This window comes from Lissotriton helveticus, chromosome 1_2 (assembly GCF_964261635.1).
Source record: "Lissotriton helveticus chromosome 1_2, aLisHel1.1, whole genome shotgun sequence".
Lineage (NCBI taxonomy): Eukaryota > Metazoa > Chordata > Amphibia > Caudata > Salamandridae > Lissotriton > Lissotriton helveticus.
Window position 1 is genome coordinate 131749398 of NC_136058.1, and position 24615 is coordinate 131774012.

At 45.8% G+C, this 24615-nt stretch overlaps 1 protein-coding gene across 1 annotated transcript in view; it reads left to right on the plus strand.

Annotated features, from left to right (window-relative positions):
• The window catches only part of C8B (complement C8 beta chain), a 228595-nt gene extending 204435 nt beyond the window's left edge, over positions 1 to 24160 (plus strand). The window contains exons 11-12 of the mRNA XM_078670066.1: positions 15666 to 15734; positions 23176 to 24160. Of these exons, the coding sequence (XP_078526192.1) occupies positions 15666 to 15734; positions 23176 to 23327 (221 nt within the window). The 3' untranslated portion in view covers positions 23328 to 24160. The remainder of the gene's footprint in view (positions 1 to 15665; positions 15735 to 23175) is intronic.
• The last annotated feature ends 455 nt before the right edge of the window (positions 24161 to 24615 follow it).

Genomic DNA, 24615 nt, shown 5'->3' on the forward strand with positions numbered 1-24615 from the left:
CTCTACAACATGCCACTCCACCCTTCAGCATGTCACTCCACTCTACGTTCACTCTGTGCCCCTTCACTCTAAGATGACACGCCACTATATGATGCGCTATGACACGCAACTATATGACACTCCACTCCACTGTATGACACTCCGATCTACTGCATGACAGGCTTCTCCACTCTTTGACACTTCACTATATGACACAACACTGTACACCACTCCACTGTACAACACGCCACTCCACTCTGACATGCCACTCTAGTCTGTGACATGCCAATTTACTCTTCACCACTCCACTCTAAGAAACTGGAAAAGAATAGAGAGACTGTTCAGCTAATGATCAGTGGTTACAACAGGTGATGAAGAATGTTCTGGGGAGATGGGTTAAGAAGAAAGATTGTGTCAGGGAGGAGCTGGAGGTTGTTGATGGGCTTCTCATGGTGGGAAGCAAATTGGTTCCTTCTTGTAGTCTCAGAGACAAATTAGTGAGGAGTGCTCATGTCAGGCACATGGGCATTGCCAAAACAAAAGAAAGAATCAGGGAGACCTATTGATTGCCCGGCATAGACAGGCAGATCAAAAGAGTGGTTTGATATTGTACGTAATGCTTGTGCAGTAATAGAATTTTGAAGTGCAGGACACAACCTATGGTAACAAGGGAACAATCTAGTGGTCCGTGGTCTGACATTGCGATTGACATCTAAGTCCCTGTCAAGTTGAAATCTCAGGACAGGTATGTGCTAGTCTGTCTGGACATGTTTTACCAATGGTCTGAGATTAAGGTTGCTTACTCGGTTGGATCTGGAGTGGTCATTGAATTTCTGGACAATCTTTTTGAACGGGAGGGTTTTCCGTTGTCAGATAATGGGGTCCAGTTTACCTAAGGCAGTGGAAAGCTTTCTGAAAGACAGGGGCATCATACTTAAGAAGGTGGCGCTGTGTCACCCTGAAAGTAATGGTGCTGTTGAAAGGTTTCTAAAGGTACTTAAGGAAACATTGCGACAGGCTGTGGTGTCTGGAGTAAATTGTGAGGAAGCATGAAAACAAAGTGTGTGAATATATATTTATGCCTCATTTATCCACTGATGCTGCTCCATTTCGGTTGTTCCAAAGCAGAATTGCCAATACTGAAGTAACTCCCTCGTGGGTCACAGTTGAGAAGTGTTGTGGATGATGGTTTGGGTAACACAGAGGTGTATAAAGAAAAAGAGAAGGCCAAGATGGAAAAAAGGAACTTTTGTTATGATGTGAGGATGTGTAGGTGATTGGGTCAGGATCATATCTCCACTGAGTGATGGAAGGAAGTCAAAATTCAGTCAACGAGTTAGGATTCTTAAGTTGTTTAATGAATGCTGAGAAAATACATGACCACAAAATCTGAAATCTTAATAGATGTTAGTGACTCCAACAAGCAAGTCGTGCCAGAGGTGGTTGGTAGGCCTCTTGGTACGAAAAAGGTTCCACTTCAATTACAAGATTATGTTCGTTGAAATGTGTCCGGCATTCCCTGTTTTCCATTCTGTATATTCTTGATGTAATTGCTTGTTTTTCTTTTCTCAAATTATTTGGTTTATAAAGGGGGAGGTGATGTGGTGTTTTGCACTTCTTTCATTTCTTCCACCCTCAGTTTCTAAGTGATGATGTAGGGCATCAGAATTGCAGTTGGACCTGGTTTTCTGGTGGATGAGGTCTCTGTATCTGTTGCTCCAAATAAACTATTTTTTCCCACCAACGATCATGAAGAATCTTTTATTCATAACAGAGGGCTTACCTCCACACCCCTCTATTCCAAGACACTGGCATGTCATTCCACTCTACTCTATGACTCGCCACTCCACTGTATGCCACTTCATTCTATTGGATGACATGCTACTCCAGTCTATGACACTCCACTCTATAACACTCCACTCGATGCCACTTCACACCTCTCCAATTTACGAAACACCACTCCAGTGTACAACACTCCACTGTATGACACTCAACTCCATGATGCCCCAATGCACTCTACGACTTACCATTCCACTCTATGACATGCCACTCCTCTCTACTACACGCCACTAGATTCGTTGCTATTCTACTTCATGCACTTGACTCTATGCCCCTTCACTCTAAGACACTCTATGGCACACTACTTTATGACATGCCACTTGTCTCCATGTACGACACACCACTCCACTCTACGCCACTCCCCTCTACAACATTCTACTGCACTCTATGCCCCTGAATTCTATGCCACTCCACAACAGTCTACGATAGGCCACTCTCTGCCACATTCTACACCACTCTATGCATTTCCACTCCACGTCACTTCAAAGTATACCACACCACTCCATTCTATGACATGATAATCTACTCTATGCTACTCCATTCTAAGATACTCCACAACATGCTACTCTATGACACACCACTAAAAACTATAATGCTCTAATACACTGTATGCCCCTCCACTCTATGCACTCTTCAACACTCCACTTTTACAACAAGCCACTCCACTCTATGCCACTCCACTTCACTCTACTATACTCAATTCCATTCTGCAACATTCCAAGCCACTCCTCTCTATGACACACCACTTCACACTATGACACGCCACTCTGCTCTATAACAGGCCACTCCACTATCCACTGTATCACAATGCTCTCCACTTTATGCCACTTCACTCAATGCAACTCCACTCTATGCCCTTCCACTCTAGGACACTCTATGACATTCCATTGTATGACATGCCACTCCACTCTAATGTATGACTCCACTCTAATGTATGCTCCTCCCTCCCGGCTCCTTACTTATGACACCCCCAGAGCGACTGCGCAGCGGACGCGCGCAGCGGGAGCGCCGATTGAGCGCCGAAGGTGCGCCAAAGGTAAGCCCGTCTGCGCCCGTCCGCGCCTGGCCCGCGCCCAGCGCCAGGACCCCTGGCCCTCCCCGCAGAGGCAAGATGACCCGACTGACCTACGACGCCGCCACTCTCAACGCACTCAATGCCGGCCTGACCCACGCCTGCTGCCGAGCCACCCCGAGATGCACCCACGGACCCTTCACCTGCTGCACCTGCAAGTTCACCTGCCTACGAACCTGCCCCGCACCCGCCAAGACAAACACCAGCAGCAACCACCTCAAGTGCATCCTGATCAACACCCGCTCCGTCCACAGACACGCCGTGGAACTCTGGAACCTCCTCGACGCTACATCACCGGACGTCGCCTTCCTCACGGAAACCTGGATGAACGCCTCCTCTGCACCCGACATCGCCATCGCCATCCCGGACGGGTACAAGATCATCAGGAGGGACCGCATCAACCAGACCGGAGGTGGCATCGCCATCGTCCACAGGAACACCATCCGCATCACGACCGACGCCAACGACTCCTTCGCCGCAGCCGAACATCTCCACTTCCAGATTCACACCGACCCTAAGACGACCCTCAGAGGCACCCTCGTCTACAGACCCACCGGGACCACGCACACAATTCAGCGAAGACATCACAGACTTCATCAGCCCGCACGCCCTCCCCTCCACTGACTACATCCTCCTCGGGGACCTCAACTTCCACCTGGAGAACAACAAGGACCGCAACACCACCGCCCTGCTGGAAAACCTCGCCAACCTCGGACTCAAGCAACTGGTCAACACCCCCACCCACTACGCCGGCCACACGCCTGATCCCGTCTTCTCTTCCAGCAAGTACATCACCTTCAGCCACGCCACCGGACTCCACTGGACCGACCACAGCTGCGTCCACTTCAGCTTCAAAAGATCCACGACTCACCACCACCCGCAACAGGTACCTCACAGGAATTGGAGCAAGATCACCGCAGACCAGCTCACCACCTCCCTCAGCCAGAGCCCACCCGCCAACACAACGGACCCCAACGAAGCAGCCCGCAACTTCACACAGTGGCTGACCGCCTGCATCGACGACCTCGCGCCACTAAAGAACCCTCCCAGCAGACCCAGAAGCAAGAAGGCATCCTGGTTCACCGACGACCTCAAGGACTCCAAGAAGACCGGCCGCACCCTCGAGAAAGCCTGGCTCCTCGACCGGACCACCGACAACATGACCGCCCTGAAAAACGCTACCCGCAAGCACCACCAGCTCATCCGCACCCCAAAGAAGAAATCCCTGAAGGAACGACTGGACAACAACGCCCACGACAGCAAAGAGCTCTTCACTATCGTCAAGGAGTTCTCCAACCCCAGCACCGGCACCAACGGCATCACTCCGTCACAAGACCTCTGCGACTCCCTCGCCTCGTTCTTCCACCGCAAGATCGCCGACATCCACAACAGCTTCGGCGCCCCACCCATGCACCCACCCGTCAAACCAACACCCCCCACCGCCACCCTTCGCACCTGGACCATGGTGACTACCGAAGACACAACCCGCACGATGAACACCATCCACTCCGGATCACCGACCGACCCCTGCCCACACCACGTCTTCAACAAGGCTGACTCCACCATCGCACCCCAACTCCGGAACATCATCAACGCCTCCTTCAACACCGCCACCTTCCCGGAGAGCTGGAAGCACGCCGAGATCAGCGCCCTCCTGAAGAAACACACACCGGACCCCACCGATCTCAAAAACTTCCGCCCCATCTCGCTCCTCCCTTTTCCTGCTAAAGTCATCGAGAAGATCGTCAACAGACAGCTGACCGCCTTCCTCGAGACGAACGGAACCCTCGACCCCTCGCAGTCCGGCTTCAGAGCCAACAACAGCACCGAGACCGCCCTCATCGCAGCCACCGACGACATCCGGACCCTGCTCCACAAGGGGGAAACAGTGGCCCTCATCCTCCTGGACCTCTCCGCTGCGTTCGACACGGTCTGCCACCGCACCCTAGTCCAGCGCCTCAGCAACATCGGTATCCAAGAGAAGGCACTGGAGTGGATCATCTCGTTCCTCGCCGGAAGAACCCAAAGAGTCCGCCTCCCCCCGTTTCGCTCCGAGGCCACCGAAGTCATCTGCGGCGTCCCGCAAGGATCTTCACTCAGCCCCACCCTCTTCAACATCTACATGAAACCTCTCGCAGCCATCGCACGCCAGCACAACCTCAACATCATCTCTTACGCCGACGACACCCAGCTGATCCTCTCCCTCACCAGAGACCCCGACACCGCCAGAACCTGCCTACACAAAGGGTTGAAAGACGTCGCCGAGTGGATGAAGGACAGCCGCCTGAAACTGAACTCGGACAAGACGGAAGTCCTCATCCTGGGATCTTCGCCCTCTGCCTGGGACGACTCCTGGTGGCCCCCAGCCCTGGGCACCGCACCCAAGCCAACCGACCATGCACGCAACCTGGGCTTCATCCTGGACCCCTCCCTCTTGATGACCAGACAAGTCAACGCCGTCTCCTCATCGTGCTTCAACACCCTGCGTATGCTTCACAAGATCTTCCGCTGGATCCCGACCGAGACTAGGAAGACTGTCACCCAGGCACTCGTCACCAGCCAACTGGACTACGGAAATGCCCTCTACGCCGGAACCACAGCCAAGCTACAGAAAAGACTCCAGCGCATCCAGAACGCCTCCGCCCGACTCATCCTGGATGTCCCCCGACGCAGCCACATCTCCAGCCACCTGAGGAACCTGCACTGGCTCCCCGTCGACAAGAGGATCACGTTCCGGCTCCTCACCCACACACACAAGTCTCTCCACGACCTGGGCCCCAAGTACCTCAACAACTGCCTGACCTTCTACACGCCCACCCACCAGCTACGGTCCACCAGCCTCGCCCTAGCAGCCGTACCACGCATCCAAAGGGCCACCGCCGGAGGAAGATCCTTCTCTTACCTGGCTGCCAAGACTTGGAACTCCCTCCCCATCCACCTTCGGCTGACCCAGGACCATCTCACCTTCAGGAAACAACTCAAGACCTGGCTGTTCGAGCAGTAGCATACCCCTCCCCCCAAGCGCCTTGAGACCCTCCCGGGTGAGTAGTGCGCTATACAAATGGCATGATTGATTGATTGAACAATACACTCTATGACACTTCATGCCCTCCAATCTATGATATACATCTCCATTCAACAACACACCACACAACTCTATGACAGGTCACTCCACTCTATGACATGCCACTGTACTCTATGCCACTCCACTCCACTTTATGCCCCTCCACATTAAGACACTCTATGACATGCCACTGTATGATACACCATTCACTAAACTGTATGACATACTACTCCTCTCTACTGTATGACATGTCATTCCACTCTACGCCATGCCACTTGACTCCACTGTATGACACTCCATGCCACTGCACTCTAGTGTATGCCACGCCACTCCACTCTACAACACAAAACTCCACTTTCCGATAAGGCACTCCACTCTACACCATGACACTCAATACCCTTTCACTCTAAGACACTCTATGACACGCCACTCTATGACATGCCAGTCCATTCCACTTTATTCTACAGCACACTACTACACCCTATGACCCTCCATTCCACTGTAAGCCACTCCACTCTACTGTATGACATGCTACACTCTACAACACACCACTCCACACTGCTCCACTCTATGACACACCACTCCATTCTATAACACTACACTCTACACCACTCCACTCTACAGTATGAAACTCCATGCCACCCCACTCCACTATATGCGACTCCATTCTCTGATATTCTACTTCACTGTATGACAAGCCACTCCATTCTACGACAGTCCACTCCATTCTATGCCACTCCAATCTACTCTACAACATGCCAGTCCACTCTATAACATGCCACTCCACTCTACAATGCACCACTCCCCTCTATGACAGGCCACTCCACTCTATGACCTGCCACTCCACTCTACACCACACTCTGCACCCTTCCTCTCTAAGACACTCCATGCAATTCCACAGTAAGCCACTCCACTCTACAGTATGACACGCTACTCCACTCTACAACACACCACTCCACTCTATGACACACCGTTCTACTTCATGACACTCCACTCTACACCACTACACTCTATGACACGCCACTTCAGTCTACGACATGCCACTTTCTTTACAACACCCCACTTTATGATACTCCATGCAAATGCACTGTGTGGCATACCACCCCACTCAACAACTGACAACTCCACTATATGGCATGCCAGTCCACTCAAGTCACTCCACTCTAAGACACTCTGCCACACCACTGATATGACATGCCACTCCACTCTATTACTCCACTCTATGACAAGCCACTCCACAGTATGACATGCCACTCTTCTCTACAACACTCTACTCCACACTATGACACTCCATGCCACTCCGCCCCATGCCACCCCATGCCATGCCACTTGACTCTACGCTATGACATGCCACTCCACCCTACTGCACTCCATACACCTCCACTCTATGACACTCTTCAACACTCAACTCTACAACACACCACTCCACTTTATTACATGCCACTCCACAGTACAACACAAAACTCCACTATACTCTAATGTGCTGCACACTACTCCACTCTATGACACATCACTCCACTCTATGACACTCCACTCTACTGTACACCACTCCAGACCACTCCACTCTATGAAACGCCACTCCAATGAATGACACACCACTCCAGTCTATTACACTCCACTCCATGACACCTCACTTCACTCTACAACAGGTCACGCAACTCTATGACACACCACTCCACTCTACAACATGCCATTCCACTCTATGCCACTCCATGCCACTTAACTCTACGCTGTACCCCCATTCTAATACACTATATGACACACCACTCTACGACATGCCACTCAACTCTTTTCTATGACACACCACTCAACTGTATGACACTCCCCTCTACAACACTCTACTCCACTTCATACCCCTTGACTGTATGCCCCTCGAGTCCACATCACTCTATGAGACTCCACGCCATTCCACTCTATGACATGCTACTCAACTCTATGACACGCCACTCCACTCTCCGACAGGGCACTCCACTGTATGACATGCCACTCCACTATCTGGCAGGCCACTCCACTGTATGACATGCCACTCCACTCTACGCAACTCCACCCTAAGTCCCCTCCACTCTAAGACACTCTTCGACACTCCACTGCATGACAAGCCACTCCATTCTACTCTACTGTATGCCAGTCCACTCTACTATCCGAAACGTCATTCCACTCTAAGACACTCTATGATACACCACTCCATTAATCTCCAGATCATCCCACGCTATGACATGCCACTCCACTTTATGCTGCTCCACTGTATCCCCTCCAAACTAAGACACTCTCTGATACACCACTCTATGACACACCACTCCATTTTGCTCTAAAACATACCCGTCCACTCTAAGACACTGTACACTATGCCACTCTAAGACATGCCATTCCACTCTACTGTACGACATGCCATTTCACTCTACGATACGCTCCTCCACTCTCTGGCACTCCACTCCAATCTAGGACGCACCACTCAATGACATGCTACTCCTCTCTACGCCACTCTACTCTACAACACTCTACTACGATATACCACTCTATGACACACCACTCAACTCTACTCTATGACATGCCACTCCTCTCTATGCCACTCTACTCCACTCCACTATGCCACTTCACTCTAAGCCACAGCACTCTACAATACTACACTCTACACCACTCCACTCTGACACACCACTCTATGACACACTACTTTTTATGACATGCCACTCCGCTCTTAGATACTCTACAATATGCCACTCTATGCCACTTCTCTCTACTCTATGACATGCTACTCCACTCTACTCTACGACTCGCCACTCCACTCCACTCAACTCTATGACACTCTACTTCACTCTACAACACTCTTCGTCTCTCCACTGTATGACACTCTACTGCTCTCTACTACACTCTACTTTTCAACACTCCACTCCACTTGATGTCACTCCATGGCAGTCTGTGACATTCTACTCCACTCTACAACATTTTATGCAACTTACTCTATGCCACTCCTTGCCACTTTACCCAACTACTCCATTCTTTACTTTCCACTCTATGCCATGCTATGCCTCTCCACTCTGACACTCTAGACTACTCCACTCTACCACTCTCTATGACATTCAATTGCATTTTACTCTTCTCCACTCTGCTCCACTCTTTGACTTTGGCACCCCTCTCTGTGACATTCTCTTCCACTATACTGTACGACACTCCACTCTGACGCTCTACTCCACTCTATGCCATTTTACTCTACAACTTTCTACTCCACTCAACAACACACTACCCCACTCCACTAAATTCCTTCTATGTCACTCTGTGTCACTTTACTGCACTGTACTCTATGACACATTACTCCTCTATTCCACCCTACTCCACTGCATTCTTTGTCACTCTATGCCACTCCCTCAATGACACTCCACTCTACCACATCTATGCCACTCAACTCTACCATACTGTTTGTACTCCATTCTACAACACTCCATGCCACTCTACTCTATGCCACTCTTCTCCATTTTACTGTATAACAACACTTCACTCAATGTCACTCCAGTCTACAACACTCTAAGACATTCTACTCCACTCTATGCCAATCCAATCTATGGCACTCCTCATAATGAACTTTGAAATTTCACAACAGTAGTGCGATACCAAAAAAAAGAGGTTAAAACAATACCATATTAAACAACATTATAGGGTTTCGAACAAAGTTTTATAAAAACATTTTTTTTAAATCCACTGGAAAAGAAGAAAGGTTAAGGATAAGTCATAGTTAAGAAAACATAATTAATTATTTGTGTGCACCCTAAAGGTGTGGCCAGGGAAATGAGCAGTTCCTCCCCTGTGATCAATCAAAAGCGGGTGCCCCACTAGAGGAATCCAAAATCACAAAAAGTGACTAAAGACCTGATTTAGATTTCGGCAGAACGAACTAGGCATCACAACGTCACAGTTATCTCATCCACCGCATTCCAAGTATATTGTATGTGATGGCACTTGTAATAGGGCAGACGGGATATCCATCATGTTTCTGATGGAGTAACTCATCCATCAAACTCTAAATCAGGCCCTAAGTCCCACGGTTGGAATTTTCGATAGGTGAAGACACCAAAAATTATCCAGCTGACCAGATACCTTCCATCGCCATGAATTTCGAATTTCTCAGGCTCTGAGCGTTCACGCCTAAAGTCAATGGCTTCACCAGGACTTCATCTGACTGTTCTCCATTCTTATGGAACCACAGCCAGCTGTGTGGCCCCGCTGGGGATTTTAGACTCCTATTTCAGACACTAAGGGGTAGATTACAATGTCAGGCGGAAAGTCTCCCCCGACAATCGGAATCTACCCGCCCGCATCGTAGCCCTTCCGACCGACTCGGTCGGTTTACGTTCCAATCTATTATGATGTTTGCGGCCAGAACAAAACCAAACAGTCATTCCGAATTGGTTCTGGTTGGCTCTCGGAGTATCCGTTTTGGTCGGAACAGCATCGTACACCTGTATGGACAGCATTTCCGTCCTCAGGATTACAATATCAATTTCCAACAGCATTTCTGCGTTGGCCTCTCCAACATAGAAAGGCTGTTGGAAAGTGACTTTGGGGGCCCCTGGCAGGGCCCTCTAGCCCCCGGGGCCTAGGGTTGATGCCTGAGGGCATACCTAAGGGACCCCCCTCTAAAGCCCTACACTGTGTGGCATGCACCATGGGGTGCCTATGACAGGGTGCAGGGTTTTACATACACTCCCCATTTCCCCATAGGAGCCTGTGTTACAGACGGTTCTCAGGTGTACACAAGCTCTCATAGGAAACAATGTGAATCCGACCGAACTGTGGGTAATATGTACAAGCCCCTATCGTCACCACTGCGTCACTTTTACCGACGTTGTGGTGGCGATAGGGGCAGTGTCTTATGTACACAGCAGAGTTAAGACACTTAACGTGGCTTAACGCAGCCTACATAAGGCCCCCTTTCACGATATGGTTAGTGGGAATGGGGTGGGCAGTGGGTGTTGTGGTGGGCGTTCCACCACAACACCAATTTTTTTTTACGCTTCCCCCTATGTACAAGGGTGGCTTACATAGGAGTCAGTGTCAAATTTAAGACCAGGTAAATCCTGGTCTTAAGTTTGCAAAACGAGGAAAAATGCATTATTTCTCCTCGTTTTTGCTTTTTCCGTGTGTGCTAGCTTGTTCAGTTCAGTTCAGTTCAGTGCTTTATTGTACAGTTACTAAAAACCATTACAAATAACCATCAGCAATAATAAAAGAGCAGTTTATAAAAAAAGACAATTAAAACAGTACGATCTATCAATTCCTTTCCCCTATGTTTTCCTGTGAGGGGCGGGCAGGTCCTCTCCCTGAATAATCGTACATCATTGAGGTAATGCTTCAGTGTTCCGAGACAATTTAAGTCTTTAGGCCATCCAGGTGTTTGGAGGCTGACTGCGGTGAGGGGGTGGAGTCGGTGAGCGTTTGGTCTTCCAATGTTTTGAACCTGGATTCTGCTCTCCAAGATATTTTACCAATCGACAGGCCATTTGCACGTCGTCACCTCTGAAGCAGGCCAATGTTGCTTCTCTGCAGGTCCTGTTTCCTTTTTTTATAAATAGGGGTCTCAGTAAGTTCAACCGGGCTTGCAGCAGCTCTTTACAGATGGTAATGAGGTGTGTGATGGTTTCCTTGTGCAATCCGCACAGGCGGCATGTTGCTGGTTTTGGGGGGCGCAGCCACGGGGCCATATGATCCGCTGACGGTAGTACTCCCAGTCGTAATTTTAGAAATGTTTCTTTTGTTGTTTTAGAAAAACTTGTCGACAAATACGCCTGTGGAGTAAGTTTGTTGTAAGTTTGTAGAGTCAGCCAGCCATGTGCTCGTTTAGCTAATGAGGCTTTGTCTTGAAGAAGGGATTCTTTCTTGACGATTTTGTTTATAGTTTTTTTAAAGCCTGCCAGGTTCCCTTGCAGTTCCCATAGCTGCCTTGCCCCCAGTTGGTTGATGGCATCCTCCAGAAAGAGTCTTGCTGGGCTGTCATTTTTACTTTTGTACTTCTTTCCAGAGGAGTTCATTAAGGGTGTTTGCATCACCTCTGCTTATTTTATGCCAGGTCTTGAGGTATGTTCCCTTGCGTGCTAGCTCTTCTCTAACCAACCCAAGTTCTAGTCGGATCTGCACCGGAGAGGTGTATTTCGGCAGACCGAACATTATCCGCATTGCTCTTGTGACTACTAGCTTGTGCAACACACATAGAAAAAGCAAAAAGCCAAGGTGTGTTTATGTAGAGGAAGGTGTCCCTTCCTGTACATAGATAATCTTTTAAAATACTGGCATTTTAGGATTGTTTGTGTGCAGGAAGGGACCCCTTCCTACACCTAAACAATCCTCCCCTGCATGCAGACACCCTTGCACCATGGTCAGGGCCGGACTGGCTACCGGGCAGTTGTGTGTGCAGCCGAGCTGGGAGCTAATTTCTCTGTGGTCTGGGCTTATTTCATTGATTGGGTCCTGCGTGCGCTTTGAAATAAAAAAAGCAAAACTAATTTCCTTTTGCACACATAGGTCCCCATCCACAAAATCATGCCCCTGCTCGGGAGCACACCCAACTGCCCGGTAGCCAGTCCGGCCCAGACCATGGTGCAAGGGTGCCTGCATTAGCGCCAAGTTGATACACGTAGTGCCATCGCAGGGGGAAACACAAGGCTGCAACAGATCCTTGTAAATATGGTGCAGCCTTGCGTTTCAGTAGTGGAGAAGAGAGGCATTAAGCAAGGAAGGCTAACACCTCTCTCCTCCACTTCCTTGTACATATCCCGATGTGTTCGGTCGCATCATAATTCGGCTGTCAGAACCGCTGACACAAGTCAGTTGGTCATGATTCCAAGTCGGTGTCGAGCGGAGGCTTTCCGCCGGACATCGTAATGAGCCCCTATATCAGAAGGTACAACTTCTCACTGCGATAAATTTGGTTTCTGTATCTGACTCGTGGTCCACCAGAGTTCGTCTTAAATTGCACCTAGATACAGATCAAACACAACCAGATGACTGAGGTGCCGCTTAATGCTTTTTGGTGCTATTTTTATTCAAAACTTTTTTAATTCATAGGTCTTATTCCCCTTATTGTATTTATGTTGATTTGGTGTCATTTTCTTTACTAACATATTCTCTATTTCTATACATTGAAGTGACATTTATATTGTGTTGTATTGTGAATGTTTTCACTGTTTTTGCACTTCTAAATGCTTTACACATTTTTTTAAGTTAAACCTGTCTGCTCTGTACCTTAGCCACAAGGTTGGGTTCTGGTTTAAAGTATTGAAATCTTTACTGGACCTAACAAATATTGTGTCATCATAGTATGTGGAGGACTACCATACACCCGACCTAATAATATACTTTCTCATAGTGTTTAATTATTACGAATTTTTAAGAGAGATTTTTGGGGGAGACGTGTGCAGCCTGTTAATACATGTATTACTTGAGTAAAGCAATTAAAAAGGGTGATTTTCTGTGAGCAGTGGAGCAATGATATTGCATTAAATTTTTCACAAAAAATAGAATTAATTCATGAAAAAATTGTCTATACAGGAAACCCATATCAGATGCTTATGACCACAGAAATATCAGAATCAACTCCTCCATTAACCACAGCAGACATAGAGACCCTAATGCTTCAAGTGAAGTCTGGCTTGCCTTGCGATCTGATTCCTGCTAGAGTAGCCAGTATCCTAATTCCTCAACTATCTCCATTGATTGAACATCTTCTTAATTTGTCAATAAAGGAAGGTTTTGTTCCATCGGAATGGAAAGCCGCACAGATAATGCCGATTTGCAAGAACACTAAGGCCCCTCTAACTGATCTGACCAATCTTCGTCCCATTCCGCTCATACCATTTCTGAGTAAATTAATAGAGGGATACGTCAACAAACATCTTTCAAACCATGTCAAACTCTCAGGCTGTCTAGACTCCTCTCAGCCAGGCTTTAGGCCCAAATATAGCACAGAATCAGCCCTGAAAGTAGTCACAGATAACACCAGAATGACTCTAGACAAGGGATACTCTATGATTCTGGTGCTTTTGGACCTATCCGCCATGTTCGACATGGTTTCCCATCAAGTATTGCTCAGAAGGCTGAGGGAAATGGGACTACAAGACTCCGCCTTTCAGTGGATGTCAAGCTTTCTATATGGACGATCTGAGACGGTTAACCTTGGCCCATACCGTTCGGCACCCATAGAACTGTCCAAGGGAGTCCCACAGGGCTCTTGCTTCAGTCCTACTTTATTCAATAGCTTTGTGGCTCCCTTGGAAAATGTTTTAAGAAAATATTGGTTTATTCCAATATCATATGCCGACGATACACAGTTCTCTTTCCTTTCGATGAACTCACTCCCACTGTTCAGGAGACCTTCTCTTTGGGTATGAGTGCCATTTCACAATGGATGAAGAATAACTTCCTCCAATGTAATGTTGGGGAAAACTGAGCTTTTACTTTTTGGAGAGGCTCCCATATTATGGTCACCCAGTTGGTGGGCTATTAATCTTGGAAAGCCTCCTGTTCCTAAAGCCTCCGTTAAGAACTTAGGGGTCCGTTTAGACCATGCCCTTACCTTTAAGAAACATTTTGGCTAGACAGTGGGAACATGTTTCCATACCCTGGGCCTACTTCGACGAGTCTTTCCTTTGCTCCCGGACTCGATTCGAAGGACTTTGACTCAGGCACTCATATTGAGTCGTCTGGACTATTGTAACGGCCTATTGCTCTCCGCCAATGAAGTCTTGATTAGTAAACTTCAGGTGGTTCAGAATACGGCGGCACGACTGGTCCTGAACATGCCTCCCAGATCAGCTTCCTGCCCTCTTCTTTTAAAACTTCACTGGTTACCCATACGCCAACAAATACAATTTAAAGTCTGTTACACTATCCACAAGGCATTATTTATTCTGGGCCCCAGCTATTTGTCAGAAAAGTTCACTTTTGATCATCCCCCAAGATCCCTATGTTCTAGTATGAAACACTTGCTGAAGGTCCCCCGAATTAGGAGAGCAAGATTAGGAAGAAAAGCTCTCTCATATCTGGGTCGGCAATACTGGAATGAACTCCCCCCACATTTAAGAGATTGTTCGAACCATCTTTGTTTTAGAAAGTTACTTAAAACCAATCTGTTTTGCTTTTAAGTTCCACAGTTTCCATATATGTAATTGATACGCGTCCAAAGTGCAGAGATACACCTCTGAGTCGATTCTGGCACCATACAAAACCAAAATAAATAAATAAATAAAATGGAAGATCCCATTCAAGGAGGTGTAAGTGATGGCATGCTGTTTTGGAGTTCACATGTATTTGACAGGAGAAAAACACCCCTCAGCTGCATACCTTATACAAAGCGACCCAGGAGTGCACAGTTCCAAGACAAAGGGACAAAATTCGCTTTTATGTTTGAAGGTATTGTTCGTCATACTTAAGTTGGGTGCTAGAGCATTATTGTGGTATGTGATGTAGAGCCTGGGCATATCATTGATGGTAAAACATCTTATTATGGTGAGGAAGGACACATGAGGAGTGAAGGTCATATTTTGAGTTCCAGGAATGGCTCGGTAGCATAGATCTGATACTGAAATATTAAAAAAAATTACAGTGTTCCACATCATTAGTTTGGCATTGAGTATTATGATGGACCAGGCTTTAAGAAAGTGGCCCACAAAGGAAACAGTGGCAATAAAAAAAGATCAAAATCTCACAAACTTATTATTTTTGCAGATACAAAATGCAATTGTATTTGTCCATTGGGGTTCAGCGGAAAGGCTTGTGAGGTTACAGAGAGAAAAGGTAAGAGTATTAACAATGCAATATCTTCATTTCCAGGTTTGAAATTTACTGTGCGCATATTGTTGATCATTGATATTCATGTACATCATCAATAAGAAAAGCAAATGTGTCATTTTAACTTCATGTGATGTTTGGGTACTAGATTTCATACCTACCCCCTTCCAAGTAAAATGCGCTCACTTGACAATGCAGGTGGAGGTTTTTTTTCATTCTACATTTGTCTCAGGAACCAATTAATAAAAAAAGCAGTGAGAGGTGATGGGGCTTCAACAGCTTCCATTATCAGCCCAGCCCACCATGAATCAAGAGCAGCTGTAAGACAGTTTCAGACAATATTTCTATTAGCGTTTTGTGCATCGAAGAAGGGCTTACTACAGTTTCCTACTTGTGCCAAGGCAATTTTAGTCAATTTCTAAAGGAAGGCAATCATGTGAATGGTTGCCCTAAACACCATCTTCATAAGCAGTATTGAGTGAAATGGGGGCCCGATCAGACCACTGACTCCCTATATGTGTGGAAAAGGCTGCTTTATTGAAACTGGGGCATATCGTATAAACATCCTTGGCCTTTAGCCTTACAGAACTAAAATCTCACTACACATTAAATAACCTGCATTCCATACCGACCTCCTATTCCCCGTACACAAACCCTACATCTTTAACCTCCAGACCTATTGCCTTCTCCTTATTATCACATTTTAAACTTCCCCTTCTGCCTAGCAGTAAACTGAATAACCTGTGCTCAGCTTGGTGTCCCTATGACTTAACATTTAACTCCAGGACTTCTGGTGTGGGTTTGCTAAGCCCCTTCCTTTCTGCCTGCTTATATTATATTGAACAAACTAACTTTAAGTGAAAGCCTGCAAACTTGTGGGTCAACCACCACCAGAAAAAGCGCCAACTGATATTTTCTGCTCCCCTGAATTGGCAACTCATTACTGCCTCCGCAAGTTCCGAACTAAGAACTTCCTGAACTCCAACAAATATAGCCTCATACCATACTCTGAAAGATGCACACCGTCATCTCTGAAGAACCCAACCTCTTATAATGAAGATCAAAATGTTGCAACGGACCTACCTCTTTGTCCCTACAAAAACGCCTCATCTCCCTAATTACTTTTCTCTTTCTTTTATCTATTGCTGCCAGCTTCAACGCACCCCTCTAACACCTCTTAGGAATGAACTCCATTCAGGCTTACTTCCCTCAAATCCTGCTTCATAGATCGCATTAACACTAGAGCCATCTCCACCACCGTGTCATTTTTTCCCAAATGGATGATCAAAATAGCTGGACAAACATCCCTACTCTTCTATGGTTGAGCTTCGGATAGCAGATCCAGCTACCTCATGCCCCTTTTCCCAAACAACTAGACGGACAAAGAGCTGTCAAAGAAACCAGATTCCTGCCCCACGCATTCCTTACAGCCACACATTTCACCCAATTTTCAAAGGAATGCCCAACAATCCACACCGACAAGACAGCAGACAGGGGGCCTGGAACCCATCCTGCAAAAGAAAATGGTGTAAGCACACAATTGCAATAAGAATGTGCCCTATTCCCCGACATCAGCTCTAACATACCTTTGGTAGCATTCTTATGACCACCTGCCTAGCCCCATTATTTTCTCCCTAGACCGCCTCTTCCTACCTGTCTCTGTCACAACACCAATCCAAAAGGAACGTGTACCAAACTGACATGCCACCAAGCCCAATGCGGTTACTGCTTTCCGCAGGACTGCCAACAACTGGAAAGAAGTCACTCACTCATCCTGTTGGTGGGTGAATACTTGACCTGCCTGTCCTCCTGCCTGATACCTGAGTTTTCTGCCCCGTGTTACTGGACAGACCTCTCCCTCCTGCCTTTCCAGTAATACCACTGCTCTTTTCAACCGTTGATCCATTTTAGACCTCAGCAATCGAATTTCCACTGTGTCCTGCCTAAATGTGACTTCCTACCAATTCAAACCCTGTACCCTTCTTCCCTCCAGCAAACCTGATACCTGAAAGATCCTGAAGAACATCAACAACATAAGTGTGGAGAGCAACAGGGTTTCCCATAAATGCAATGCCTGCCAGATTCCCTGAAATTGTGATTATGATTACACCTTTCCAAGTCATATGCAGCATAAACTCTACAAAGTCTTTGGCTCTCTGCTATTCCATCAGTCTGCGTTGAGCTCCTGAGCTTACAAACTCGGCCCAAACCTACAACTTGACACATCCTGTGTCTCCCGCTGTCCATAACTCCGGTAGCATCTAAGGTCTGTCCCTGTCTGCTTCGGGGGCCAATCCATGGAACCTCTGCAATTGTGAACGAGACAAAGCATCTGCAATGTCATTGTCTACACCAGGTACATGCCTACCTATGTACAATATATCCTGCTGCAAAAATTCAAACACAAAAACCCTCAGCAACTTTAGGACCTGTGCATATTTGGCTGTCGGTTAACTGCCTGCCCCAAAGCCATGCTGTCCACCCAAAACAGTACACTCATGTGTTGTAAACAGCCCCCCACAGTGCTGCAGTTACTACTAATGGGAAGAATTCAAGCAAATCAATGCTATGCCCTCCATGTTTCCAGTAATCGGGCCATTCTTCAGCACACTTGCGCCCTTGCCAGTAATAAACAAAGCCTATGCAGCCTGAGGTGTCTGAAAAAATATGTGCTTCCCAGTCCAATTCCCAAGGTGTGCCCATCTGAATGCCATTGAAAATGGTCAAAAAGATCCTCCACATCCGTAGATCTGCCTTACCCCCTGGAGACAACCTAACATAATGGTGTGGTAATGTCAGTCCAGCTAGTGCTACGCTGAGGCATCTGCAGAAAGCCCTCCCCACTCGCACCACTCTGCACGCAAAATGTAGGTGTCCCAAGAACACTTGAACCTCCTTAACCATGACTTTTGTTTTTTCCAACATTGTGTCTAAAAGGACTTGCATGCCCTATCTTTTATTCTGTGGAATGCGCACTATCTTTGCCACTGAATCTAATTCAATGCCCAGAAGAGAAATCGTGGTCACTGGATACACCCTTTTCTTCGGAGCTGGAGGGACCCCAGTGTACTCCATGGGATCTTGAAAACTAAAAACAGCTGCTGGCAACCAGAGTTCATAACCATGAAAAAGTCATCAAGATACTGTGTGACCTTCTCGTGACCCATTCCTTGTACAAAAAAACATTGCAGGAGTATACTGAATCCCTCATAAAGGGCCCATGAAGTCAAGCATCCCATCGGGAGGGACTTATCCACATACCTAAATCCTTCAAATTGTATACCCAGCAATTCAAAATCCTCATGGTGTACCGGTAGCAACAGAAATGCAGATTTTATGTCACATTTTGCCTCAAAGTCAGGAAGGACACCGTAGCTTGTCCTCTTCCCCTACTTTTTTGGGAAACTTCCCTGACGTTTGTAGTCTATGATCACCACTGAAGCTGTCTTCAGCCTCCCAATTTCCCCTTCCCTTTTTTGCCTCTTCCGTATCGACCCCGGTGTCCTTGACCTACTTACCTTTCCTCAATCTCTCATTCCTCTTCCATTCACACCCCGCATCCAAACCCGTTGACACCATCACTGGACCTTGTACATCACCTTACCTGGGTCTGAATCATGCCACCTGTCGTGGTTTGGGTTTGTCCCCGCTCCTGGAGAGGAACCTGAAACGCAGCACTAGAGATAGAATTAGAAGCACCCCCACCCACTACCTCTGCCTGATCTAGAATCCTGCCTTTCAGTCTCCACAATCTCACCCTCCTCAAGACTCTTGTCTCCATAATCCAAAACTTTATCTTGCCATGCGTGCCCTGCAGTCCCGCTTGACCTTGCAGTCACCCTATGTGGCTCTTGGCTCCCAAATGCAGACCGAAAATCCCTCAATCCCTGAGGGGCCGTATCAAACCCACTCAGGCATTCCACAGATGCCGGCCACCTGGCCCTGTGTTACTCCCAGCACAGATATGCTCCTTTCCTCTCTTGTGTGCATTCTGGAATTTTTTTTGCCATATGTCACATGGTCCCACTATGCCGCCCAGCTGACCATTCTGTGCTAAGCCTTCTCTCCCCCCCCGGGGTGTGTGAGCCTCACTGTGCTCTCCTCGGTCTGGAACCTGCCTCCTGCTGCAGATTTGGAGAGAAGAAAGTAGGCCCAATGTGCAGTGCCCCGAAAAAACTTCTGACCGCTCCTAGTCCCCTCCTTCCGTTTTGAACTGCACTGACCGGTCGCTCTGCTTGCTTCCCTCACCCCGTTCCTCATGCCAGCCATACACTCAGTGGGGTTTCAGGAGGGATGCCCGCTCCACCTCTGACCCTTCGCCATCACTCCACTCAAGCACAGCTGCTATTATCTTTGAAGCCCTGTTACTCTGCACCAAATGTGTGACTGCACCCCCTACTAGTGGGAATCATCTGTGGCACAAAACTACTCCCAGGCTGAAAAACAGAAACCTGCCCCCAACCTGGCTTCCCAAAGGCCCCCCATCAGGGGAACCAGCAAGCCCATCTTCCCTGCTCCCCCATGCTTCAAAGAGGTCTTGGCTAACTCCACCCCAATCCCCACTGTCCCCTCCGACACCTGTCTCCACTTCCCCCATGGCCTGTGATGCAGCGGTAATTTCATCTGGTAATGTCTCAATGCAAAACCCTCATGCTACCTTTATTTATTGCTGAAAAGGCGTTGGCCCTTGACACCATGTATTACCTTCAGGAGATTTTAAATAAACATGACTAGTCAAAAATACAATTATTAATTAATCCAATGAAGAGAGTTGTTGAGTATTTTAAAGGGTTTTATTTTCTAGTCAAAAGTTAATTTTTCTCTGACCCTTTATTCATTAGTAAAATCTCAATCAGGTTACAGAATTTGAAAAAAGGGAAAAATACCATTAATACAGAACATATTACAGTCTGCATATAAGCATCACAATGTGGTGCAGAATGTCAGTCAAAACCCTTAAAGAGTTTCTAAGAAAAATAGTCTTGCAAGGCTAATCAATATTTAAATAGTTTGCAAAAATCTCCCATTAAGAGAAATAAATGCATAAGACAAATACATCTTTTCTGACCTAATTAATTAGTCAAAGCATAGACTTACAATTTTAGCATCTAAATCTAAAACGCATTTTTATCTGTTGCTGCTCTCAGCATCGCTGTGTCTAAAAGAGCAAGGAGCCCCTCCTTCACCAGACCTCAAAGAAATGTGGCCTGCTGTGCCAAAAATATGACGTGCAAGGACTCTCTGAAAAAAATAACATGAGCAAGGGAACCCCCCACCTGACTCTCCTCGGAAGCAATCTCACCCCAAGCTCTCCCGCGACGTTTCTCGTACCTAACCCATATGAATGAATCAGAGCCTAAGCCAAAAGCCAAATGAGCCTGAAAGCTAAATGAGCCTAGAAGCCAAATGAGCCTGAAAAGCCAACCACGCCTCCAAAGAGGTCATTATTTATACTCTAAGGGGTAGATTTATGAAGGCCTTGCGCTGCAGTTGCGTCACTTTATTTGACGCAACGGCGGCGCAAGCAATGCGCCCTATTTACAACGTGACGCATCTAGGAGATGCGTCACGTTGTAAAGCCCTGCGCCATGAGGAGGCGTTCCTGCGCAGGGGGGGGCGTTCCTGCGCAGGAACGCCTCCTAAAAGTGGCTGAGTGAAATCTATAAGATTTCACTCAGTCACTTTCAGGACAATGCTGCGTCAAAACCCTGCGCCTGCTTGAAGCAGGCGTAGGTCTTGACGCAGCATTGTGAAGATGGGGCACCCCCGAGCCTTGCTGGAGCTGTGTCGTGCTTGCGACGCAACTCTAGCAATGCGCCACTTTTACGGCACAGATGCGTCACGCATCTGTGCCGTTTTTGCCCCATGGTGCGCCGCATTGTAAATGCGGCGCACCATGGGTGGCGGAGCAGCGGCGCAAGATAACTGACGCATCCCTGGGGATGCGCCAGTCATCATAAATCTGCCCCTAATTCTTGGCAGACTACACAAAAATGTTTTCCTGGCACAATCTGCGCATGCTCTCTTCTTTTGATGCAAGTCTTGCTGGATTCACAGGCAGCTATTTAATTGTAGGCCCAAAAAATAAAACAAACAAAAGAGAGTATCAATTTCATGTAAATCAGCCCATTATGTTTTCCCAACTCCATACTAATACCCTTTATATAAATATTTCCTAGCAAATTTGTGCACAACATGCAAACATATGTGCAATGTACAACATAGCATCATTGTGCATTAGTGTAAATGTTAAAAGTGCACACAGTTAAAACATACATGCTTTAATTTTTTAGATAGCTTTTCATACAAAAAAGCATTTAGCCCCATGTGTAGTGTTTGGTGCATTATAAATTCACACACATTATAAAAAGAGGTGTTTTAAACTAAACATGTTTTTTCTAAATATGGATCAAGCCAAAGTCTCTTCAGACAGGGACAGAGGTGTAAATTACTAGGAAATAAGCTACTCAATTGTTGAGGTTTTCATCAATCGCACATTCAGAAGCTATGTGCTATAAATGTGCTATAAAGGTAAGAAGACCAAAGGGTCCAGTTTCTATAATATTCTATACATTTTTAGGATGAGACTATCAGTATTACAGTTGTGAATCTCATATACTATGCTAGTTTTTATGACATCAATTTCTTCCCTGCTCCTTTCCTTTGCCCTTATTGTAATCACTTTTTGATGAATTTATAGAATGTCATAGAAACTAGCATAGTATGTGAGATTCACAAATGTAATACTAATAGTCTCATCCTAAAAATTTATAGAATGTTATAGAAACTGGACCCTTTGGTCTTCTTACCTTAGGAATATGAGCCCAATAAAATTCCAAAGCATATTCTGCATGATTACAAATAGGTTTTTTAGTTGTGTTTTTTAACTGTATGTTTGTCACATTGCCATGTACTGTGGTGGACATTCTTTCAAATGTATGTATATATGTTTGTATTCTAAACAGCCCTGAAGAAGTCCCAAGTTGGGACGAAACGCGTCGGCTGTATCGTTTTCTCTACGTAACAGAATAAAGAAATCAAAACTGAAGAGCTTTTTCTCATGTGATTACTTGACTTTGAATCAATCTTACTGTTGGTTTTCTTTGGTGCACCTGTGCTTTTGTTTATCTAGTAGACAGATCTTATTTCCATTATCAATCCCTGATATTCAGGAAAATCAAATTTAAAGTGAAAGCGCCAAAATATGTTTTTACTTGCAACAGGAACAATTTCTACCGTTTCATTTTGAAGGATGACAATATTTGAAAACGCTTGAAATATTTGATACACATTTGGACCCAATGAAAATGGAATGGTTAGCTATGAGTAATCTTACATTTTGAAAATGCAGCATTGTTCTTTATTGCTCGCGCTCTAATGAATAAATAACTTTGTTAGATGTTCTAGTAGTGGTGATTAAATCATATCTACATTTTCTTGGTTCCAGATGTCAGTATTAATGGGAACTGGGGTTGCTGGTCCAGCTGGACATCATGTTCCAGTGGAAAACAAACAAGAAGCAGGCAGTGCAACAATCCTGTTCCACAGAATGGCGGGCAGACATGCCTGGGCATAAATGCTGAAGAAACTCAATGTTAACTGAAGAATATATATGCTGATAAGAAAAATACTGTATATTACAATTTATATTGTGTGATTTTGAATTGTGTCACAATTTTGAAATTTCAGTGATGTAATTATAATCAGGAAAAGTAAAACGTGAGACATGCACTTAGGAAAAGAAGATGAACAGTTTACTAATAAAGAAAAAACAAAACAGGGAAACAGATAACACAATTTAAGAACAATATTCATTTGATTGTTGGAAAAATTCATTATCCAAAGAGAGGGAATCGGTGCATTCACTTTTCGCTAAGCTGTGTTCAATTAGCACATATATCACATTAAAAAAGTTGATAATCATTATATATTTGTTTTTCGTTCCCATCATGATAAGAGGTTTTGGCAAACATTTGGTAAAAGAAAATGAACCTATCACTACAGTTTTGTTACCTTAAAATATTTATCCTAGTTATCTTTAGCGCCACTACTAATAGAAGAGAGAGTCTACTGATTTACATTTACAAGTTTATATACAAAGTTGGGAAGAGCTAGTCTTCTTAAAGTGTTACTTCTTGAACACGTTTAACATGAAATACAAGGACTATTGCTGCCTGACACACATTTGCAAACATTTGTTACGTTTCCTATAGAGAGTATACGATTATAAATTTATAGGAATTTAAATTGTGGGTAGGATAGAACTTACATTTTAGGAAGGGCAATGCTGATTATTAGAGATTAATGAACATTGCTCCCTTTGTCATTATATTTTTTTTACATTTCATAGCCCCTTGGTTTGTCCTTTAATAACTGGCTTTGCTCATATGCAGTTTGAACTCCTAGTAATAAAATCCAGGAATCTGCAATAATTCTGTGTCTTTCTTTGTATTTTTCTAAACTCATTGTACACCTTGAAAAATTGACCCTTCTGTAACATTTTTCTGCTTTTACTTCAACTGCTAACAATACAAGAAAATGTAATCTGTAGAGTGGTTAGATGTTACAGGTTCATATATATTGAACCACCTGATATCATTATTGCACTTAACTGCGTACCTCGTGTAATGGTTTGGAATTCATGAAGAAAATATGTCTCAGCATAGTAAGGACTGCAGCAGACATCTGTTCTGTTCTACAAAACGTGAATTAAAATTCCACAAAGGGCATCTTGGCTTTCTGAAGGAAGGAGGTTGGGTTTAGTGAGAAAGTGGATTATTATTGGGCTAGCAGGTAGTCCACCACAAGCAATAATGCCACTATCCTTGTTAGGTTCAGTAAGGGTTTCAATAATTTAAACATGAGCACAACCTCTGTTAGCTATGGC